The 19,021-nt window shown below is 39.7% G+C and overlaps 2 protein-coding genes across 2 annotated transcripts; one reads left to right on the forward strand and one right to left on the reverse strand.

Moving 5' to 3' along the window:
• Window positions 1-10,689: 10,689 nt before the first annotated feature.
• LOC137817368 (ethylene-response factor C3-like) lies at window positions 10,690-11,154 on the reverse strand. Its single transcript, XM_068620653.1, has one exon. It carries the CDS (start codon window positions 11,152-11,154, stop codon window positions 10,690-10,692), a length of 465 nt encoding a protein of 154 aa, XP_068476754.1.
• A 4,458-nt stretch (window positions 11,155-15,612) lies between these two features.
• LOC137817369 (uncharacterized) lies at window positions 15,613-17,356 on the forward strand. Its single transcript, XM_068620654.1, has 3 exons — window positions 15,613-15,756; window positions 15,839-16,647; window positions 16,933-17,356. Exons 1-3 carry the CDS (start codon window positions 15,613-15,615, stop codon window positions 17,354-17,356), a joined length of 1,377 nt encoding a protein of 458 aa, XP_068476755.1.
• Window positions 17,357-19,021: the final 1,665 nt, after the last annotated feature.

A 19,021-nucleotide genomic window follows, 5' to 3' on the forward strand; every position in this document is an offset into this window, starting at 1 on the left:
TTGTCCCGAACCAGCGGGGGAGGTGCTAGAAAGGGAGATTGGGGGGAAGGAAGTTCAAGCTTGGAATATCCTTGAGCCAGGAGGCACAGGACCAAATTGTCGAGGTCATAGCGCGACACCTGGACACCTTCGCATGGACTGCCTCAGACATGCCTGACATCGATCCAAATTTCTTGTGTCATCGTCTCACCATGGACCCTCAGGTTCGACTAGTGCGCTAGAGTAGAAGAAAATTTAACGAAGAGAGGCGACTGGTCATCAGGCAGGAGACCAAGAAATTGTTGGATGTTGGCCACATAAGGGAGATCCAGTATCCCGAATGGCTAGCCAATGTAATATTGGTCAAAAAGGTCAATGGTAAGTGGAGAATGTGTGTCGACTACACAGATTTGAACAAAGCTTGCCCGAAGGACTCGTACCCACTACCCAGCATCGACGCCTTAGTGGACAGCGCGTCAGGCTATAAACTTCTTAGCTTCCTGGATGCTTTCTCTGGAAAATGCCATTCATGACAAAGCTCTCCTGTTACTGCTATAAGGTGATGCATTTTGGGCTCAAGAATGCAGGTGCAACCTATCAAAGATTGATGGATAGAGTGCTCGTGCCCATGATAGGACGAAACGTCCAGGCGTATGTGGATGACAAGGTGGTCACCTCCCAGGTGAAGGATCAACACATTGCCAAGTACAGATTGAAGCTAAACCCCGAAAAATATGTGTTTGGGGGTAGAGGCAGGAAAGTTCTTAGCGTTCCTACTCACTGAACGTGGGATAGAGGCAAACCTCGAGAAGTGTGCTGCGATTATAACTATGATGAGTCTGATCTCAGTGAAAGAAGTGCAACAGCTGACGGGGCGAATGATCGCGTTGTCCCGATTTGTATCGGCAGGAGGGGACAAGGGGCACCCTTATTTCCAGTGCTTGAAGAGGAACAACAAGTTCGTATGGACCAAGGAATGTGAGGAGTCGTTTCTCAAGTTGAAGGAATACCTAGCCAACCCCCCAGTACTATGCAAGCCGAAGGTAGGTACCCCGCTTCGTTTGTACTTCGCCATCACAGATCGGGCGATCAGTTCGGTCCTCGTCCAGGAACAGGATCATGTGCATAAGCAAATATATATTAGCAAAGTTTTGCAAGGGCCTGAGGTGAGATACCAAGCCATAGAAAAGGAAGCCCTGGCAGTAGTGTTTTCAGCGGGAAGGCTTCGCCACTACATCCAAAGTTTCACCGTAATAGTAATGACAAACCTCCCTATCCGCAAGGTCTTACAGAAGCCCAATGTGATAGGTCGAATGGTGTGTTGTGCGGTTGAGCTATCAGAGTTCGATGTGCAGTAAGAACCAAGAGGACCTATCAAAGGCCAGGTTTATGCTGACTTCGTAGTAGAGCTCTCCTCAGCAACCACACACCAAGAGGAAGCAGATTTCATATGGGTCCTCTAACCAACATGGTAGTGGGCCTGGCGTCATTCTGGAAGGACCAAATGGGTTGCTAATCGAGCAGGCCCTACAGTTTGTCTTCAAGGCTAGTAACAACCAAGCTGAGTATGAGGCCTTAATAGCAGGAATGTTACTAGCCAAAAAGATGGGTGTTAAGAGTTTGCTGGCAAAGAGTGATTCCCTGTTAGTAATGGGGCAGGCTACGGGAGAATACCAAGCCAAGGACCCTCAGATGGTCGCATACCTAGAGTATGTCAAGATCCTAAAAGAGACTTTCGCGATGTTCGAGCTAGTACACGTTCCCAGATAACAGAATGCCTGAGCTGACTTGTTAGCTAAGCTCGCTAGTACATGCAAGGGGGAAGACAAAGGGCAATCATACAGGAGACCCTAAGGACACCTCGAACCACTACAAGTCGCATAACAGAAGTTCAGCAAGTGAGCACCTCGGAAGGCGTTAAGAGAAGTCACCGGTCGCTGACCCAAGAAACGTTGGAAACACCAAGAATAAGCGCATACAACTTATCAAGGGAAGAGTCATTTCACGTTTTCCTAGTTGAAAAAGGAGAAACCTGGATGACACCCTACAGACGCTACTTGGTTGATGGGATACTCCCGCTGGAGCCCACAAAGGCCAGAGTAGCCAAAAAGAATTCGAGCAGGTATACCCTTGTGGATGGGAATTTGTTCGGACATGGATATACTCATCCTATCTTGGCTTGTGTAAGTGGTGAACAATGCACACACATCATGACAAAGCTCCAAGAAGGGATATGTGGGAGTCACATCGGCGGTCGAGCTCTCTCATCAAAAGCCATCCACACAGGGTACTACTGGCTAACCATGAGAGAAGATTGCACGAGGTATGCACAACGGTGCAAGCAGTGCCAACGGCATGCTGACTGACATAATGCGCCCCTGGAGGAGTTACGATCGATCCACAGCCCATGGCCATTTCATACTTGGTGGATTGACATTATGGGACCATTCCCTCTAGTAGTGCGACATATGAAGTATTTTGTGGTTGCCATTGAGTACTTTACAAAGTGGATAGAGGCCGAGCCAGTTTCCCAAATCACAACTCACAAGATCCAACACTTTGTATGAAAGAACATAGTATGCCGTTTTGGAATCCTAAAACGCTTGGTGTCCAATAATGGCACCTAGTTTGCAAGCCAACAGTTGGGCAAGTAGTGCATAAAGCTTGGAATAAAGCAGATGTTTGCATTAGTCGAGCACCCCCAAACAAATGGGCTCAAGGGTCTGAAGAGAAGAGTGAAAAAAGCCAAGGGAACTTGGGCATAAGAGGTTCCTATAATTGTGTGGGCCTACCACACCACTCCCTAGTCCACCACCAAGGAAACACCTTTTAGTTTGGTGTATGATTCGGACGCGATGATCCCTGTAGAAATTCAGGAGAGTTCACCATGCTTCCAGAACTTCGTGGCAGAAGAATCCAACAAAGAGAGAAAGGTGAACCTAGATCTACTGGATGAACTCAGGGAGGAAGCACGCATCAAGGTTGAAGCCTTGAAGAGAAGGGTGGAGTACAAGTACAACTCCAAGTTGAGACCTCGGCAGTTCTAGGTCGCTGACTTGGTAATGCGAAAGGCCCCCTACCAACTAGAGAACAAGTAATCTCCCAATTGGACTGGTTCATTCCGTGTGATAGAGGCACTTGGGAACGAAGCGTACAAGCTCGAGACCTTCGAAGGTGGGACAATTCCTCGAACTTGGAACGAAGCTAATCTAAAGTTTTATTTCAGTTAATTATATCATTGTACACAGTTAAGGGGACATTTTTTCCCCTTTATCAGAGTTTTTTAATGATGTCACCCAATAAAAATTCAGTTAAAAAGATATATTTGCAAGTGTGTTGTACAATGCAGCTAGTGAACCTCTCCCTTGTCTTGTAAATCAAGGTCGAGAACAGTATGGTTCCCAGTTAAAAACCTCCCTTGCCTCTATACGGCAAGGTCGAGACCAGTAAAGTGAACCTTTCCCTTGTCTTGTAAGTCAAGGTCGAGAACAATATGGTTCCTAATTAAAAACCTCCCTTGCCTCTATACGGCAAGGTCGAGACCAGTAAAGTGAACCTCTCCCTTGTCTTGTAAGTCAAGGTCGAGAACAGTATGGTTCCCAGTTAAATATCTCCCTTGCCTTTATACGGCAAGGTCGAGATTAGTAAAGTGAACCTCTCCCTTGTCTTGTAAGTCAAGGTCGAGAACAATATGGTTCCCAGTTAAAAACCTCCCTTGCCTCTATACGGCAAGGTCGAAACCAGTAAAGTGAACCTCTCCCTTGTCTTGTAAGTCAAGGTCGAGAACAATATGGTTCCCAATTAAATATCTCCCTTGCCTCTATACGACAAGGTCGAGATTAGTGAAGCGAACCTCTCCCTGGCCTTTACACGCCCAGATCGAGAGTAGCATGGTTTGAAACAAGACATTTCCCTCATCCTTATATGCCAAGTTGAGAACAACGAGTAAACCTCTTCCTTATCTTTGTATGCCAAAGATGAGGATAGTTAGAGTTCGAGCAAACATCACCTTTACCTCAATGCGTTAAAGATCAAAAAAGGGATAAGATCAAGCAGGTTGGTAAAGGAGCGTGTTACTTAGGTACGAATAATCATTAAGGCGTTGTTAGCAAGGTTAATCCAAGACAAGCAAGATAGCTAACAACAAACACAAGAGACAAATCGAAAGAAGAAAAGACTTTAGAAATAATAAAAAAAGATATATATATATACAAAGGCACAACTGTTTGTTAGGCTACAAAATAAATACAAAGGAGAATCACCGCTACTCGGTGTCTACCAACTGCCCATCAGTGATTCTCTTTGTCAGCCTAGTTTGGGAAAGATCCACCCTAGGATGCACACAGGCAACCTGGGTCATGGCATCCTCAAACCCTGTTGTGTATGACTCCACGACATCCCGCGTGAGTTCATCCTTGGTCTGAAGGAAGTGTTCATCCTTGCGAACCAACTCTTGCTTCAGCCTGGCCAATTGCTCTGTTGGATTGATTTCCCCTTCAGTTGAGTTGATTCCTCCTTCAGCTGGGCCACCTCCGCATCCCTGCTACCAAGCTTCTCTGCCAAGCCATCCACTTCAGTCCGAAGGTCAGTGTTCCTGGCATAGATCCTCAGAGTCTCTTAGGACTTCTCGAACAAGAGCTTCTTAGTCTCTTGATCAGACTTGCAAAGCTCCGCCATCTCCAAGATCCTGTCAGTCTCACGACGCGTAAGTTCTTTGATTTGGAGGGCGTGCTGGCTAGCAACTTCCTTCAGCTTCTGCATCTTGGACAGAAGAAGGCTAGATCCAACCAGAGTCTCCCCAAGGTGCCTCAAGATATGATCCAACAGAGGATCATCCTCCAAGTTCCCTAGTCTCTCCTGGGTTTGGAAGGACTCCAACGCCCGCTAAAGGAAGGCAGGCCGATCAACAAGGGGCTCACCACGGTCGCCCCCTGAAGCACTCTCCCCCTACCCTCATGCACCACGATGTCACGGGGGGAAGAGGCATTGAGAGGGTGCTCCCTGTAGGAACGAGCACAACCGTCTGAGCCCGAGGGCGCAGGAACAACTACGCCAGCCTTGCGTTTCCTCTTGAAGATGAGGTCTGAGCAGATGTCCTCATCTTTAGAAGCAGCAACCTCAACGACCTTAGCCACCCCTTTTAGCCTTTGTCCTGCGGGGGTTGGGGCAAAAGGGCAAGGAGCAGAGGGGCCTGGGGCAGCCTTAAGTCAAGTCGCCACAACAGCCAATTGCCTCTTCTTTTCGGAGTTAAGTACCATGCCTGCACAAGAAGAAGAAAGAACATAAGGATTTAAACCATTAATACACACAAGCAAAGTGAAACATAAGCAGAAACAGGGTAGAGAGGGTACCAATATAGCCCTTAAGAGCCTTAGGGTTGTACTCAAGCTTGAACAGCTCGACAGTGCTAAACAATGCTCTTAAGTTTGAAAAGAAAGCGCACACCTCTCATTCTCGCATGGGTAAGTCCTCGAGGCTTCTGGGTTTCTTGAGCCCAGGTTTCTTCATCCAATAAAGGGGAAACCCATCCAAGAGTGATGGAAAAGTGCCTTCATGCTTGGAGGATTGTTGGCGATCTTTGTGGAAGCTTAATGGAAGTCTACGGACAAGGCCCTTTTAGGAGGTGTGGTGGCCTTGGAGGTGCATGCTAGGTATGAAATGAGAGTGGTGAGGTCATCTCTCTTTGGTAAGGTGAGAATTGAAGATCAATAGTCTAACCTTGGGAGGTTTTTGACAAGTAGTGATATTGGCTCAAATTTGGAAGCAATTCACTATTATATTAATCTTGCAAATACATGAGCCAAGCCCTCTTATCAATAGTGTTTAGAGGGCTGGAAATTCAAAAGAAAGTGCAGGGAAATTCAATTGAATTCCCTCCCAAAAGTGGCGCCTAAATGAGCACATGGGGAGGGGTGTGTCTAGTTTTTATGCTCACACCCTCCATGGGCATTCTAGACCGGCCTTGGTAAATTTACAGGTTTTTAGAAACTCTAAGTTTACCTAGGTTGGTGTTTTAGGTGCCAAAATTAATTCTAAGAAAAATTACAAATAAAGTTCCTATGCTAATTTTGACAAGAAATTAAAGTCTACTATACACTAGAGTTTATGGCATTTGAACATGTATAAGAACGTTTCTCTGCAATCAGTAGCAGCATTCTAGTCTTCTTGGATCCTCTTGGCCATAAATCTAGTTGTTGGCCCAAATCTACCCTTTGGTGGACTTGCATGTGGGCTTGTGCTTGGGCCTCTTCCATCAAAGAGGGTGAGGTCTGACTTGCTGCAACGTATTTTGAAGAACTTTCCTTTGAAGCCCTTATACGACTGCTGGAAGAGGGTCAATAGCACTCTCCCAACGACCCCATTGAAGTTCATCCACTGCTTCTTCCCCGGGTCTTGGCCTCGAAGAAATATAAGAACACGTCCACAGAGGGTGGGTGGCAAAAATGGTCACAAAGGGTTGAGAACGCCCTATCGAACGCGCAGTTGTTGGGGTGCAGTTGGGCGGGGGCTACGTTAACCTCGGTGAGAAGAGCCTGCTCGAAGGGAGTAAAGGGTAGGCAAAGGGAAAGCTTTCGAAAGACTGTAGAGTAGATGAAGCAGAAGGGCCCCTCCGGGTCCGATGACTCGTCGCAGCATACAGGCTCCCCTACCCCACAAGGCACGACCTTCACGAACCTGTCATGCTCCTTCCCAAAAACGCAGGATTTATGGCAGTCCTAGTTCTTCCTATACTTCGCTATGCTCTCGAAAGAGGTAAAACTAGAAGTTTCCTCTAAGACGTTGCTGGGTGCCCAGCGGTATCGGGATTAGTAATCAGGGGAAGGAGGAGTTGGGTTTGGGTTCGTTTGAGCCATCTTAAGAAAAGAAGCTAAAAAAGAAGAAGGAAAAAGAAGAAAAATGCAAAGGTTTAGAGAAAGAAATGTGTGCCCTTCAGAAAGAAAAACAGAGGAGCAAGAAAACGAAGAACAATGATCATAAAATTTGGAAAACCTAAACAGTCCTAAAACAGTTAAAGCATACCAAGAGCATCAAAATTATAAAACAAAGGCGATGATGAAATAAAGAGCTTACCTTGGAGTGGTTGTGCTTCGAGGAGTAGAAGTGAGTAAGGAAGGAAGACAGAGCGTTCTGAGAAAAGAAAGGTTTCGAAAAAAATGCCCAAGAGAAGTAATGGAACAGTGAAAAGAGTGTAAGGATCGAGGGGTTTAAGGTATAAGAGAAGCGCAAGCGACAACGAGCCTCGACCATTGATTTTGCCACGTGTACGCTGGTGAAAGAGTATGGTGAAATGTCACCTCAGCGCACTGTGCACGTCATGTCACTCGTTCACCACAAAGGTTGTCGTGGGTGATCACTTAGCCTCTTCACTGAAACAAGTTACAACTCGAGCCTAGGGGGCTTGTGTACTGGCCAGACCTTAGACATCGACATCAAAGATCGACATTAGACGTTGACATCGGACCTTGGTAGTTTAGTCGCGTTGATGGGCCACGTAATTGGGCCCCAAAAGTAATAATAAGTTATCATCCGGATATAAGAAAGACCTAAATCACGGGAGGGTTCATGCATGTGGTGTGTATATTATGTTCAGGTCTAGCACAAGTAAGTATTCTCTGGAGGCGCTAAGGACCATAAGGGTTAGGGTTTCCAGGAAAGGACTGCATGCATGGAATGTGAATAATTAAGGCACCTAAAGAACAGATGGCCCCGCAGCGCTGGTGCATGAGTTGGTACCCTGGCGGCCATACTGTTAAGATTTTTCACTCCATAAGGGGAAAGTCTTGTGCGACGGCTGCGCTAAGCTTGTGCAACACGCAACGTGATGCCTTGCAAATAACCCTAATTCCACTTAAGGAAAGATCCTCGTGGGACAGAGAAGTTGAACTAGATACAACCTATAAAAAGGGTGGTAAGAACCCTAGAAAGGTACGTCGTTTCTAAGACTGAAACTGCTTTACATACTTATTGTTTCTTAGCCTAGTACTGACTTAATCGTCGGAGTGCAATCAACAAGTAGGGCCCTCTCTGTTTCAACGGAGCCACTCTCGATCACCCAAGGAGAGAGGAGAAACCACCGGAAATAGGAGGAACCACCATTTTCCTTCGAAGTCAACGGCGACTGAGTCAATCGGCAAGAACAATTTTCATACAACATAACTTATTTAAACAAAATCACAAAATCAATTAAATATATAAATTAATATTCTATTTACTTTTATAATTAACATTCACATAAAAGAGAAAAAGGAAAAAAAATATATTTTAGTTCGAGCGAAAATATTTTCCCTTGAGGAAAACTTGTCTTCGATTGAGTAAAAATTTCTTTATTTGAGCAAATCTAGTCGAAAGCAAGGGTTAAGTTGCACTCTACTTTTGCTTGAGAAAAAAAATCTTTCATTTGAGTGAAAATAATGCCGAAAGCAAATGTTGAGTTTTTGCTATATTTCGCTTGAACAAAAATCTTTTACTTAAGCGAAAATATCATAAAATCAACTTCATCTAGCAAAACTAAATATGTTTTCAAAATTTTAACTCAAAATCATTTTAACAAATACAACTTTTAAACAAACTCAAAATTATCAATACAACCACAATTTTCTCAAATATCACATTTACTCATTTCAATTCAACTCTAAACTATAAACCATAAACCATAAACTCTAAGATAATTTAGTGATCGATTTTAGCGATAGAAATAAATTGGTCGCAAATTGTGATCGAAAAAGCGATAGATTTCGTTTTGATCACTAAATTAGTGGAAAATAGATACCAATTTGGGTTCCGTAGCTAATATGCATCGATTTAGCAATCAAAATCAAATTGTTTGCTTAATATAAATATATCACTATAAATTAGCGACCAAATTTGATTTATGTCGCTAAGTTCTACTGATTTAACGAATGAAATTAAATTGGTCGCTAAATATAAATATATGTTTATAAACTAGCGACCAATTTTGTTTTTGATCGCTAAATTCCTACCAACCCTCGACTGAATTCAATTTCTGTCACTATTTTACATTAGTTTAGTGACTGAAATCCAATTGGTCGCTAAGTACAAATTCATGACTACAAATTAACGATTGAATATGATCTTCTTCACTAATTTACACTAACATAGCGACTTAAATCTAATTGATCGTTAAATACAAATACATCACTACAAATTAACGATCAAATTATAATTATTTTATTATTATAATTATAATTAATTTATTAGTATTATAATTATTTTTATTTTTATGATTATTTTTATTATTTAGATTATTGTTTTGATTATTATTAATATAGCAAAAATATAATTTTAATTTAAATAATAATAATAAATAATAAATAAATAAAAATAATAGCCATAGTATGATCACAAAAATTCTTTAGTGTAGCGGCTATAAGTTTCATCTCTAGTCAAAGGGCTTGGATTGAATTTTGTGTGAGACATTATTAACATTAATAATAGGAAAAATATTATTTGACACCTACTTTTGCATTGCTCCAAATTACATCTTCCATATTATAAAGGTTATGTGATGTGAAAGGGTATTTTTGTCAATTAAAAAGGTGTAATTTGGAGCAAGAGGTGTCAAAGTATCATTGCTCTTAATAATATTAATAATAACATTAAAAATAATAATAATAACAAAAAAATTAATAATAATAATAATAATAATAATTCTAAATTAATCACTAAAAAATATTTAATTTTAATTATTAAATTTAACTCTATATCAACTGCTTTAGTGATCAATTTTTTTTATCAATTTTTGGTTGTTGAATTAGTCTCCTAAAATTGGGTGACCAAACCTTCTACGGCCAAAATAGTGACCTACATTTTTGTTTGCAATTTTGCGACTGATGAAAAAAGTGATCACTAAGTAGTTTGCGACTAGGATTTTTACTACCATCTACGCACACACGCACACCCACCCACACGCACACACATACACGTGCACACACTAATCTAAATAGTTAAAAAAATCATAATAATTAATCACTATATCAATTTAATAAGAATACCAGATTCAAAACATTCTAAAACAATAATCTATTAAAAGAAATATATAACATTCTTACTTAATTTTAAACATTTAAATTATTTTCAAATCAAACATAATTTTTTCATAAAAATCAACATATTCTTACCAAGTAACCTTCACATTTAAATATAATTTATCCTAAAATTATATTAAAATCATAAATAATTTTCTTTACATGTAATTTCTTGTTTTAAAGTAACTTTCAAGAAAATCATTTCAAATTTAGAGATTCAAACCAAAATATAAACATAACAAAAATTAAAATGTTTACTTTTTTCAACTAACTTCACCTAAATGGATGACAAATTTTAAGATAATTTATCCTAAGATAGGAGAAGGAGAGAAAGGAAATTTGAAAGGAGAGAAAGTGAGGAAAGAAGAGTTAAAGTGAGACAGGAGATTTTTTCTTAAAAAAACCAAAAGCAATAGCAAAAATTATGTAGAACTAAACAAGGTGTACTAAAAAAATACATTACTGTTATAAAAGCTCTGTTATACGAATTGCACCAAACATTACATGTCATTTTTTAAAGATATAGCTGTTAAACAAAATATGCATATTGCAAAGCACATTTTTAACAAAAAAAAGAGAGAGAAAGTAACCCACTATTATCAGCTCCTTTAGTTATTTTTTTCTTGCTTACTAGGGTTTTTAAAAAAAACTACCAAAGCTGGAATTAATGTTCAGTGAGTGTGAGAAGCTCTTCCAAATAATCTGCTCCCAGATCTTCCAAAACCACAATATTTTCCACTCCTATATGCCTGTGATTCTTTCTTCTCATCTTCCTGCACTCCACCCTCCTCTTCACGAAGTTTCTCTTCTTCAGTTCCAGAATGGGAGAGAGCCCTCTCTGGAACCTGAAGTCCATGTTGTGCAGCGATTGCAGAACGAGTTGAGGAGGGAAATTGAGAACAGCTTTGTCGCCACGCGTTGTTATTGCAGCTTGGTCGTAAGCCAAAGCAGCATCCTCGGCAGTGTCGAAGGTTCCCAACCAAACCCTCGCCCCGTTACTCGTAGAGTCCCTTATCTCCGCCGCGAAGTTGCCACGTCCCCGCTTTCGAACCCCTCTGTAGGAAACCTCATGTTTCTCCTCATAACGAGGTTCAGATAGTGTTTCGCAGGAATGAAGAAGCATTTTCATGGAGCCATTTTCATAAGAGGAAAGAAGAGATTGGTGATGATGTGATGGGAACATAGAAGAGTGATCGAAAGAATATTCCAAGTTTGCGCATGGAGTGAAGAAAAGGGTATCCATCAAGATGGTTTTATTGGATATATTTTGTTTAGGGTTGATCGTGTTTTGTTCTGGAATTGTGGGAGGGATCTGAACTAGCATTTAGTTTTTATATAGATCACACTCATAAGGATTAAAATGACAAAAAAAAAATGCTTTAGACAATCAAAGTCTGTTTCTTGCACTATAGTGAGAGAAAAAAAATATCATTATAATAAACAATATATACAGTATGACTTCAAGAGACACAGAAAAGAAAAATGTTAAATTTAAAGTCTGAGTTGAAATAAGTCCAAAAAAAAACTTGAAATCATTATAGAAGTAAATGAATTGAGCCACCCAAGTGGGACAAACTACAAATTTATTGAATAAAATTTAGGATTGAAAATAATGATTTTTTTTTCATCATTCATTGATGAAAATCTTTCCCCTATTTTATTTTCTGGAATTACTGGAATAAATTAAAAAGATATATATTTCATTATGGATACAAGAGGAATTACTAAAGTTGGAGTTTTTATTTATTAGAGTGAAATTATAATATTTGTAGATGGTTTTTAAATGGCAACGGTGTCACCTATTCTTAGATATATAATAAAACACAGGTGAGAAAAAAGTCATGGTAAAACAGGATTATATATTATTATACTATTCTATATACTAGCTCAGTACACTATATTTAAATAAGTTATCTGTTTATTTTTTTCATACATATTAAATATACTTTACCTATTTAATGTGTATGAAGATAAAAAGATAAGAGAAAGAAAAAAAGAGCATGGCATGCTTTCATGTTTGAATTTAATAAGAATATTTATCTACAGGAGAGTTTGGCAAGTCTAAAGGCAAAGTAAGTTAACCAAATTTAAAAGGTCTTTGTGAAAAATAGAATTAATTCTCAAGGTAGTTTATTTTCTTAAATTTATATCATTTTTTAATCATTTCATGTAATTTCTTGCCTCAATTAACCTTCTTATATATATATATATATTAATAAACATTAACATTTTCACTCCTTTTCACTCTCATTGAATATAATTTTTAATTTAAATCATTAAAGTTATGATATAAAAATTCATTTAGTTTATCTTATTTTATAAACGTGTGAAAAAAATTAAAAGCTGGATGATAATTATTTTAAAATAAATATAATTAATTGCAAATTAAAGTTCAAGTTTTGACTACAAAATATATTCTTTTGCCATTTTATGGTTATTCGCTAATTAGTAGTTTTATTAACCGTTTTTAATTTAATTAACTAAGTCATATATTTTCAACTAAATTATCCATTATTTTAAGAAATACATCCTAAAACATATCTATTAACTTGACAACAGCACATCCTTTTAAAAAAAATTATACAAGGTATTTCTAATGATCAATCCATTATTAAGATCTTGAGCAACAAGTATTTTAAAAATAATAATGTTTCATAACAGCAAGATATATATATATATATATATATTTATTTATTTATTTATTTATTATTTTTATTTTTATTTTTATTTAAATCAGGTTTCATAATTTGGTGCAATGTACCCAAACCAACCACCAGAAATTGATCAGACTGATCTTAGTGGGTTCTTCTAAAACCGAAGCAACTTGATTATGTAACCCAATCCTCATAGAATAATATTTTGAAAAGCTCCATAAGTGCTGTCTAGAAAAATATGGTGACAGCAACACCATCTCCATCTGAGCTTGGAAGAATTGCTGCTCTATCTTCTTCAAAGGTGAATCACCACTAGCTAAAACTCAGACATAGCACATGAAGGAATATGATGGGAATATGGCTGGTAAATACTATCATGGCTTGAGGTGGAGAGAGGAGCAGAGGAGGAAATCGGTGTCACACAAACATCATTCGTCTTCAAACTCCTATACTACGTATTTCTTTTCATTCCCAAGTATCATGGTGAATATGATATGCTGAAAATCTTTCAGAGATGGACAAGGGTGAAAGAGGTGTTTATTTCTGAACGTCGTAACAGGTGGGGAAGAAAGTTTGGATTTGTAAGATTTTTTACTGTGCCAAATGAGCTCAGACTGGAGAAGGAGTTGGACCAGATTCATATTGGTAATATGAAACTTTATGTTAACCTACCAAAATATAGGAGAACTGGGAATACACAACAGGGTGAGGTGCTATATGCGGATGTCAAGGGTAGGAATCAACATAAACGAGCATAGGGGCAGTCGAAGGGTAAGGAGGTTTGGAGATAAATAAAAGGAAAGGGCATCCGAAGAGACCATAACGTGACACACTCATATGCTGATGTAGTCAGGAAATCTACACAAGACCAATGGAAAGACCCAATCATTTAGACTACATCAAAAATCCTACCTTGGATGTCTAACAGTGCATTAGGATGGATGATACCTGATCTGAACTTCGAGTCTTTATGTGAAGAGTTTGTTAAAGGAGGGATGTCAATGGTTAAGGTGGGATATATGAGAGATAATCTTGTCCTTTTAACCCTTGAGGAAGGAGAACGGATGGAAGATATCATTAAGTTAAATAACAACTGGTTTACGAGTGTGTTTGGGGACATAGAACCTTGGTCTGAAGCATATGTAGCGAGTCACAAATTAGTATGGGTCAGGTGCTATGGTATTCCCATACCTATGTGGAATAAGGATTGTCTATCTAAGGTGGTTGGAGAAGTGGCAAAAGTGATAGCCATTGATGAAGCTACAGAGCAGTGGGAGAACCTTGAATATGCACATATTCAAATACGAGTGCTGAAATCGTGTAGGGTAGGAGTTTCAAAAGGGTATCGGATTAACGACCAAATATACAACATCAGTATCGTTGAGAAGGAACCCAGTCAAGAGGGAAGAGCATGCAATTGCCCAGTTTATACCTATGCTTCTTTGGACAGTATATCATCAACCGATACCTTTATTGAGGAGACTATCTTTTCGGAAAAAGCATCTGATGGTGATAAGGGGGATATTAACGACAACGATACTTTCCGGCGGGATGAGGAGACTAAGGAGGAAAGGAAAACTTGGATATCACTAGAGACAAAACCGAAACAAATGAAGGAACATTCTCAGAGTGAAAGGGGAAGTCAGAGAAAAGGCAAATTACCTTTCTCAAATAAGGTAATGCGTGAGCAGGGGAATTATGATGTGGGGCAGTATTATATGTGTTAGAAAAGGTCAATGCAGTTTGCTCGCTTATTCAAAATTCTCTGGCTCACTTGGCTCATTGTGTCCAGTGTGTTAATTCTATTACAGATAAACCCAAAAATTAGTATTGCCCAATTTACCAAAGGCCAAGATAAAAATATTAGGTTATTGGGCCCAGCGAACCAGAGTGTGGCAGTTTCTTCCTGCACCCCTACATATTTCTTCCTGCACTCCCACAATGTTATGCAAAGACCTAATTGTCCCAATTATTTTTTAAAAACCCTAAAATGCACTTGAACTGTATTTATTTTTTTGCATTATGGATTATGGAATCCGGAAAAATTTCGGATTGGCACTTCCGGTAAAATTTCGGATCCACCAATCCATAATTCAAAATATGCATTTCACATTCAAAAAACAGCATTCCGGATCTACCAATCCGTAACAGAAATATGCATTCCGGATTTAGAAATCCGTAATTCAAAAAAAAGCATTCTGGATCTACGAATCCGTAACAGAATTAGGCTTCCAGATTCAGCAATATGAAAAATCAATAATTTATGCAAAAATTGCTTCCAGAACACCCCCTCATCCGGAAAAAAATAAATATTCAGTTCTGGATTGATGAATCCGTAGCACACTCCCAGATCCCTATTTCCGGTAATCACGGTATCCTTTTTCAAATAAAAGATTAAGGGCATTTTCGGGATTTAAAAAATTATGGGGGTGCAGGAAGAAAAATGTAGGGGTGCAGGAAGAAGAAGCCCCAGAGTGTTAGGGTCTGGACGGAAGAGGTGGGTTCAAGGACTAGGCTAGGGAAGTTGGCACCGTCGATCGTAGGAAGCGTGAAGTCGGCAACGGAGGCCTTCGTTAATTACTCTGGAGGGGTGAATGCGGAGCTTAAACCTGTTAATACCCATCCAAGTGGTTCTATTCGTAGTGGAGAGGCTATAGGGGGATTGTCGCTCTCCCCTTCATCCAGCCAGAAATACAATTCTGATGAAGCGAGTAGCGTGGGTAGTTCGATGTTGGAGAGGAGAGGTTCGAACAATGGTAAAGCTATTGCAATTGCGGAAGAAGGATCCAAAATGCCGGAGAATGTCCGTAGGCTGCGTAACCTTTGGGAGCAGGGAACGAAGCAAGCTCGCCCGCGGTGGAGGCTTGGGGCCCTTTCACTACGGGATTAATTCTTCATCAAGGTTAAGTAGATGTTCCTATGCTGAATCTGATATGGATGTTGTACTATGTAATAACCAATTAAGGTTTGAAGAGAATGTCGAAGAGTCTGTTCGTATTTGGGATGCGGGTAAACATCTGGGCTTGAGGTGTTATGGGGAGGAGGAGGCCGTTATAGGTGAATTGGAGTGTATGGAGGTAAGGGATAAGGAAGTTAAAAAATTGTCTGAGGAGGGTACTAGTTATGTTGCATAATGATCATTGTCAATCTCAATATTAGGGGCCGGGGGGGGGGGAAACCAAAGCAAATTACTTGAAAGATATTGTAGCCAAGGAGGGTGCGGAATTTATTTGCATGCAGGAGACAAAAATCTCGTCTACCTCAGATAACATATGCTTTTCTCTTTGGGGGGACAATAACATTGGTTGGGTGCATAGTGAAGGCGACAATGGGGCAGGGAGTATTTTATCTATGTGGCACAAAGATAAATTTTGCTATGACTCGCACGTCATAGGAAATGGTTTCATTGCAGTTGTAGGCCAACACCTTAAATCAAGTTGTACGTGTGTTGTGGTAAATGTTTATGCAACTTGCAACTACAGGGATAAAGCTGCTTTATGGGAAGCTTTAACATCTTTCAAGAGCACACATCAAAACATGATAGGGTGCTTTTGTGGGAACTTTAATGTTGTAAGAAGGGAAGATGAAAGGAAAGGAATCAGAGGAAGTTCCAATCAGAAGAAGGAAATGAGTGGCTTTAATTGTTTTATTGATACAAATTGTCTGGTGGACATTCCAAGTGTGGGCAAAAAATACACTTGGTTCAAATCAAACGGCACAACTAAAAGTAGATTGGATAGATTCCTTGTCTCTGAAGAGTGGCTCCTTAATTGCCCATCTTACAAGCAATATGTGCAACCAAGAGTAGTGTCAGACCATTGTGCTATTGTGGCGAAGTCTTGGGTCAAAGATTGGGGCCCTAAACCCTTTCGAACTATATATGTGTGGTTCATGGAGCCAGGGTTCAAGGCGTATGTGAAGGAGAAATGGTGTTCATACTGTGTTCAAGGAAATAGTATTTCTAGATTGTAAGATAAACTGAAATTATTGAAGGCAAACCTTAAAGATTGGAATAAAAATGTATTTGGGTGTCTTTAGTTAAATTAGAATCGAATTCTAGAGGAAATTGAGGACCTTGATATTAAGGACGATATTAAAGAACTTGAGGAGAATGGTCGGCTGAGAAGAATGGAATTACTTAGTCAATTGAGGATGGTTTATAAAAAGTTGGACTCCCTTTCCAGGCAAAAAGCTAGAGCAAACTGATGTAAGTTTGGGGACATGAATTCTAAATTTTACCATTCGGCTATCAGATGGAGTAGACTTAAAAATGAGATCAAAAGTGTGGAGGTTGGGGGTCAATGGTGTGAGGAACCGGAAGTAGTTCGCAGGGAAGTTAAGTCTGTATTCGAAAAGAGGTTCACGACTACACAAGAATTTGGAGTATGTCTAGGTTCTGTGGAGTTTAAATACCTTCCTTTAGATGTCAGTATAAGAATGGTGTCAAGCTTCACAGAGGAAGAAGTGAAAGAAGTTGTATGGCAATGTGAAGGATCAAAGAGTCCACGACCGAACGGGTTTAACTTTACTTTCATCAAGAATTGTTGGGATTATCTTAAATCCGACATTTTGGAAGCTATGCATCTTTCCCAAGAAACCGGGACTATATCGAATGAGTGTAATGCCTCCTTCATAGCCTTGGTACCTAAAGTGAGAGACCCCTCTTCTCTCGATTAGTTCAGACCCATTTCCCTTGTAGTATTTTTTTATAAGTTTGTTACTAAGGTGTTAACGGGTCGAATGAAGGAAGTTTTGTCTTTGGTTATTGACGAAAACCAGTCTACCTTCCTGAGGGATAAAGGTATGTTAGATAGTGTTCTTATGGAAAACGAGGTGGTTTAGGAAGTTAGGAGGAATCGGAGGATCGGATTGTGCTTCAAGGTGGACTACGAGAAGGCATATGATTCGGTAAGGTGGAATTTCCTACTTGATATATTACATAGGTTGGGTTTCCACAGCAAATGGATAAGGTGGGTTAGAGGGTGCTTAGAATTGTCCTCAATTTCAGTGTTAATTAATGGAAGTCCAACAAAGGAATTTAAACCATCAAGAGGGCTGAGACAAGGAGATCCTTTGGCCTCGTTTTTGTTTCTTGTGGTCGCTGAAGGTTTGGCTGGGCTAGTGAGACAAACGTCTAAGAAAAATATGCTCACGGGTGTGAAGGTGGGGAGGAAGGAAGTCGAATGTTGTATGTTACAATTCGCAGACGATACTCTGTTCATGTGTGAAGATTCTTTCTCGAATATATTCATTATTAAGACGATCATAAGATGCTTTGAACTAGTCTCCGGATTGAAAATAAATTTCCATAAATCGAAGCTGGGGGGGTGTAAATGTTGACAGGAATACATTGGAAATCTATGCGAAGACTTTAAATTGTAATACCATGCATATTCCTTTTAAGTACTTGGGGCTGGAAATAGGAGGTAACTCAAGGAAGATACAGCTTTGGGAGCCTGTCGTGAATAAAATTAATGCTAGACTTAGCACATGGAAAGGGAGATTTTTGTCTATGGCAGGAAGAAGTTGCTTAATCAAGCCAGTCTTTACATCCATTCCACTATTCTACTTGTCTTTCTTTAAATCTTCGATCTCAGTTTGTAACAGAATTATGAGTATACAAAGGAGATTTCTTTGGGCCTGGGGCAAAGATAATAAGTCTATACCCTGGGTATGCTGGGAGAATATTTGTAAACCCCTGGAAGAAGGTGGGTTAGGAATCAAAGACATTAGGAAATTTAACTATGCTTTAATGGCGAAATGGAAAAGGAGGTTGATGAGCGATGAGAAGGGGAAGTGGAAAGATATTTTGGTGTCTAAATATATAGCTGAATCAGGTATTAACCACGCCCGATTGAATAACCAATCTTGGTGGTGGAGAGACTTAGCTAAAGTTTGTAGGGAGGGTGAGGGAGAAGGTTGGTTTCAAAAAGCTATAGCATGGAAAGTCAGATGTGGGGACTTAGTACGATTTTGGGAAGATTCCTGGGTTGACAACAATAATCCCAAGAGTTTATATCCTAGATTATATTCTCTCTCTCTAAATCAAAGGATGATGGTGGGTGAGATGGGGTTTTGGGATGATCATGGGTGGCATTGGCACTTAAAATGGAGGAGGGAGAGGTTCCAATGGGAGTTGGTTTTGGAGGAAGAATTAATAACAATCTTGTCTAGGAGTGTTCTGTACAAGGACTCCAAGGATTATATTGTATGGAGAGAGGAGTCCAAGGGGGTTTTTTTCTCTGTGAAATCAGCATATACCCTTCTGGCCAACCAAGGCATCAGATCAAGTAATTGTGCATTTAGTCTACTATGGAAGGCCAAAGCTTTGCCAAAAGTCCT

The sequence above is a fragment of the Phaseolus vulgaris genome, unplaced genomic scaffold (genome assembly GCF_000499845.2).
Source record: "Phaseolus vulgaris cultivar G19833 unplaced genomic scaffold, P. vulgaris v2.0 scaffold_35, whole genome shotgun sequence".
In the NCBI taxonomy this organism is placed as follows: Eukaryota; Viridiplantae; Streptophyta; class Magnoliopsida; order Fabales; family Fabaceae; genus Phaseolus; species Phaseolus vulgaris.

What these genes read in the sequence shown, in the direction of transcription:
- LOC137817368 (XM_068620653.1), bottom strand. Translation starts at nt 11,154, where the DNA reads ATGAAAATGCTTCTTCATTCCTGCGAAACACTATCTGAACCTCGTTAT.
- LOC137817369 (XM_068620654.1), top strand. Translation starts at nt 15,613, where the DNA reads ATGGATGTTGTACTATGTAATAACCAATTAAGGTTTGAAGAGAATGTC. An exon ending in GTGAATTGGAGTGTATGGAG is followed by an intron (nt 15,757 to 15,838) that starts GTAAGGGATAAG and finishes TCTCAATATTAG; the next exon opens with GGGCCGGGGGGGGGGGAAAC. An exon ending in GGAAATAGTATTTCTAGATT is followed by an intron (nt 16,648 to 16,932) that starts GTAAGATAAACT and finishes TTCGGCTATCAG; the next exon opens with ATGGAGTAGACTTAAAAATG.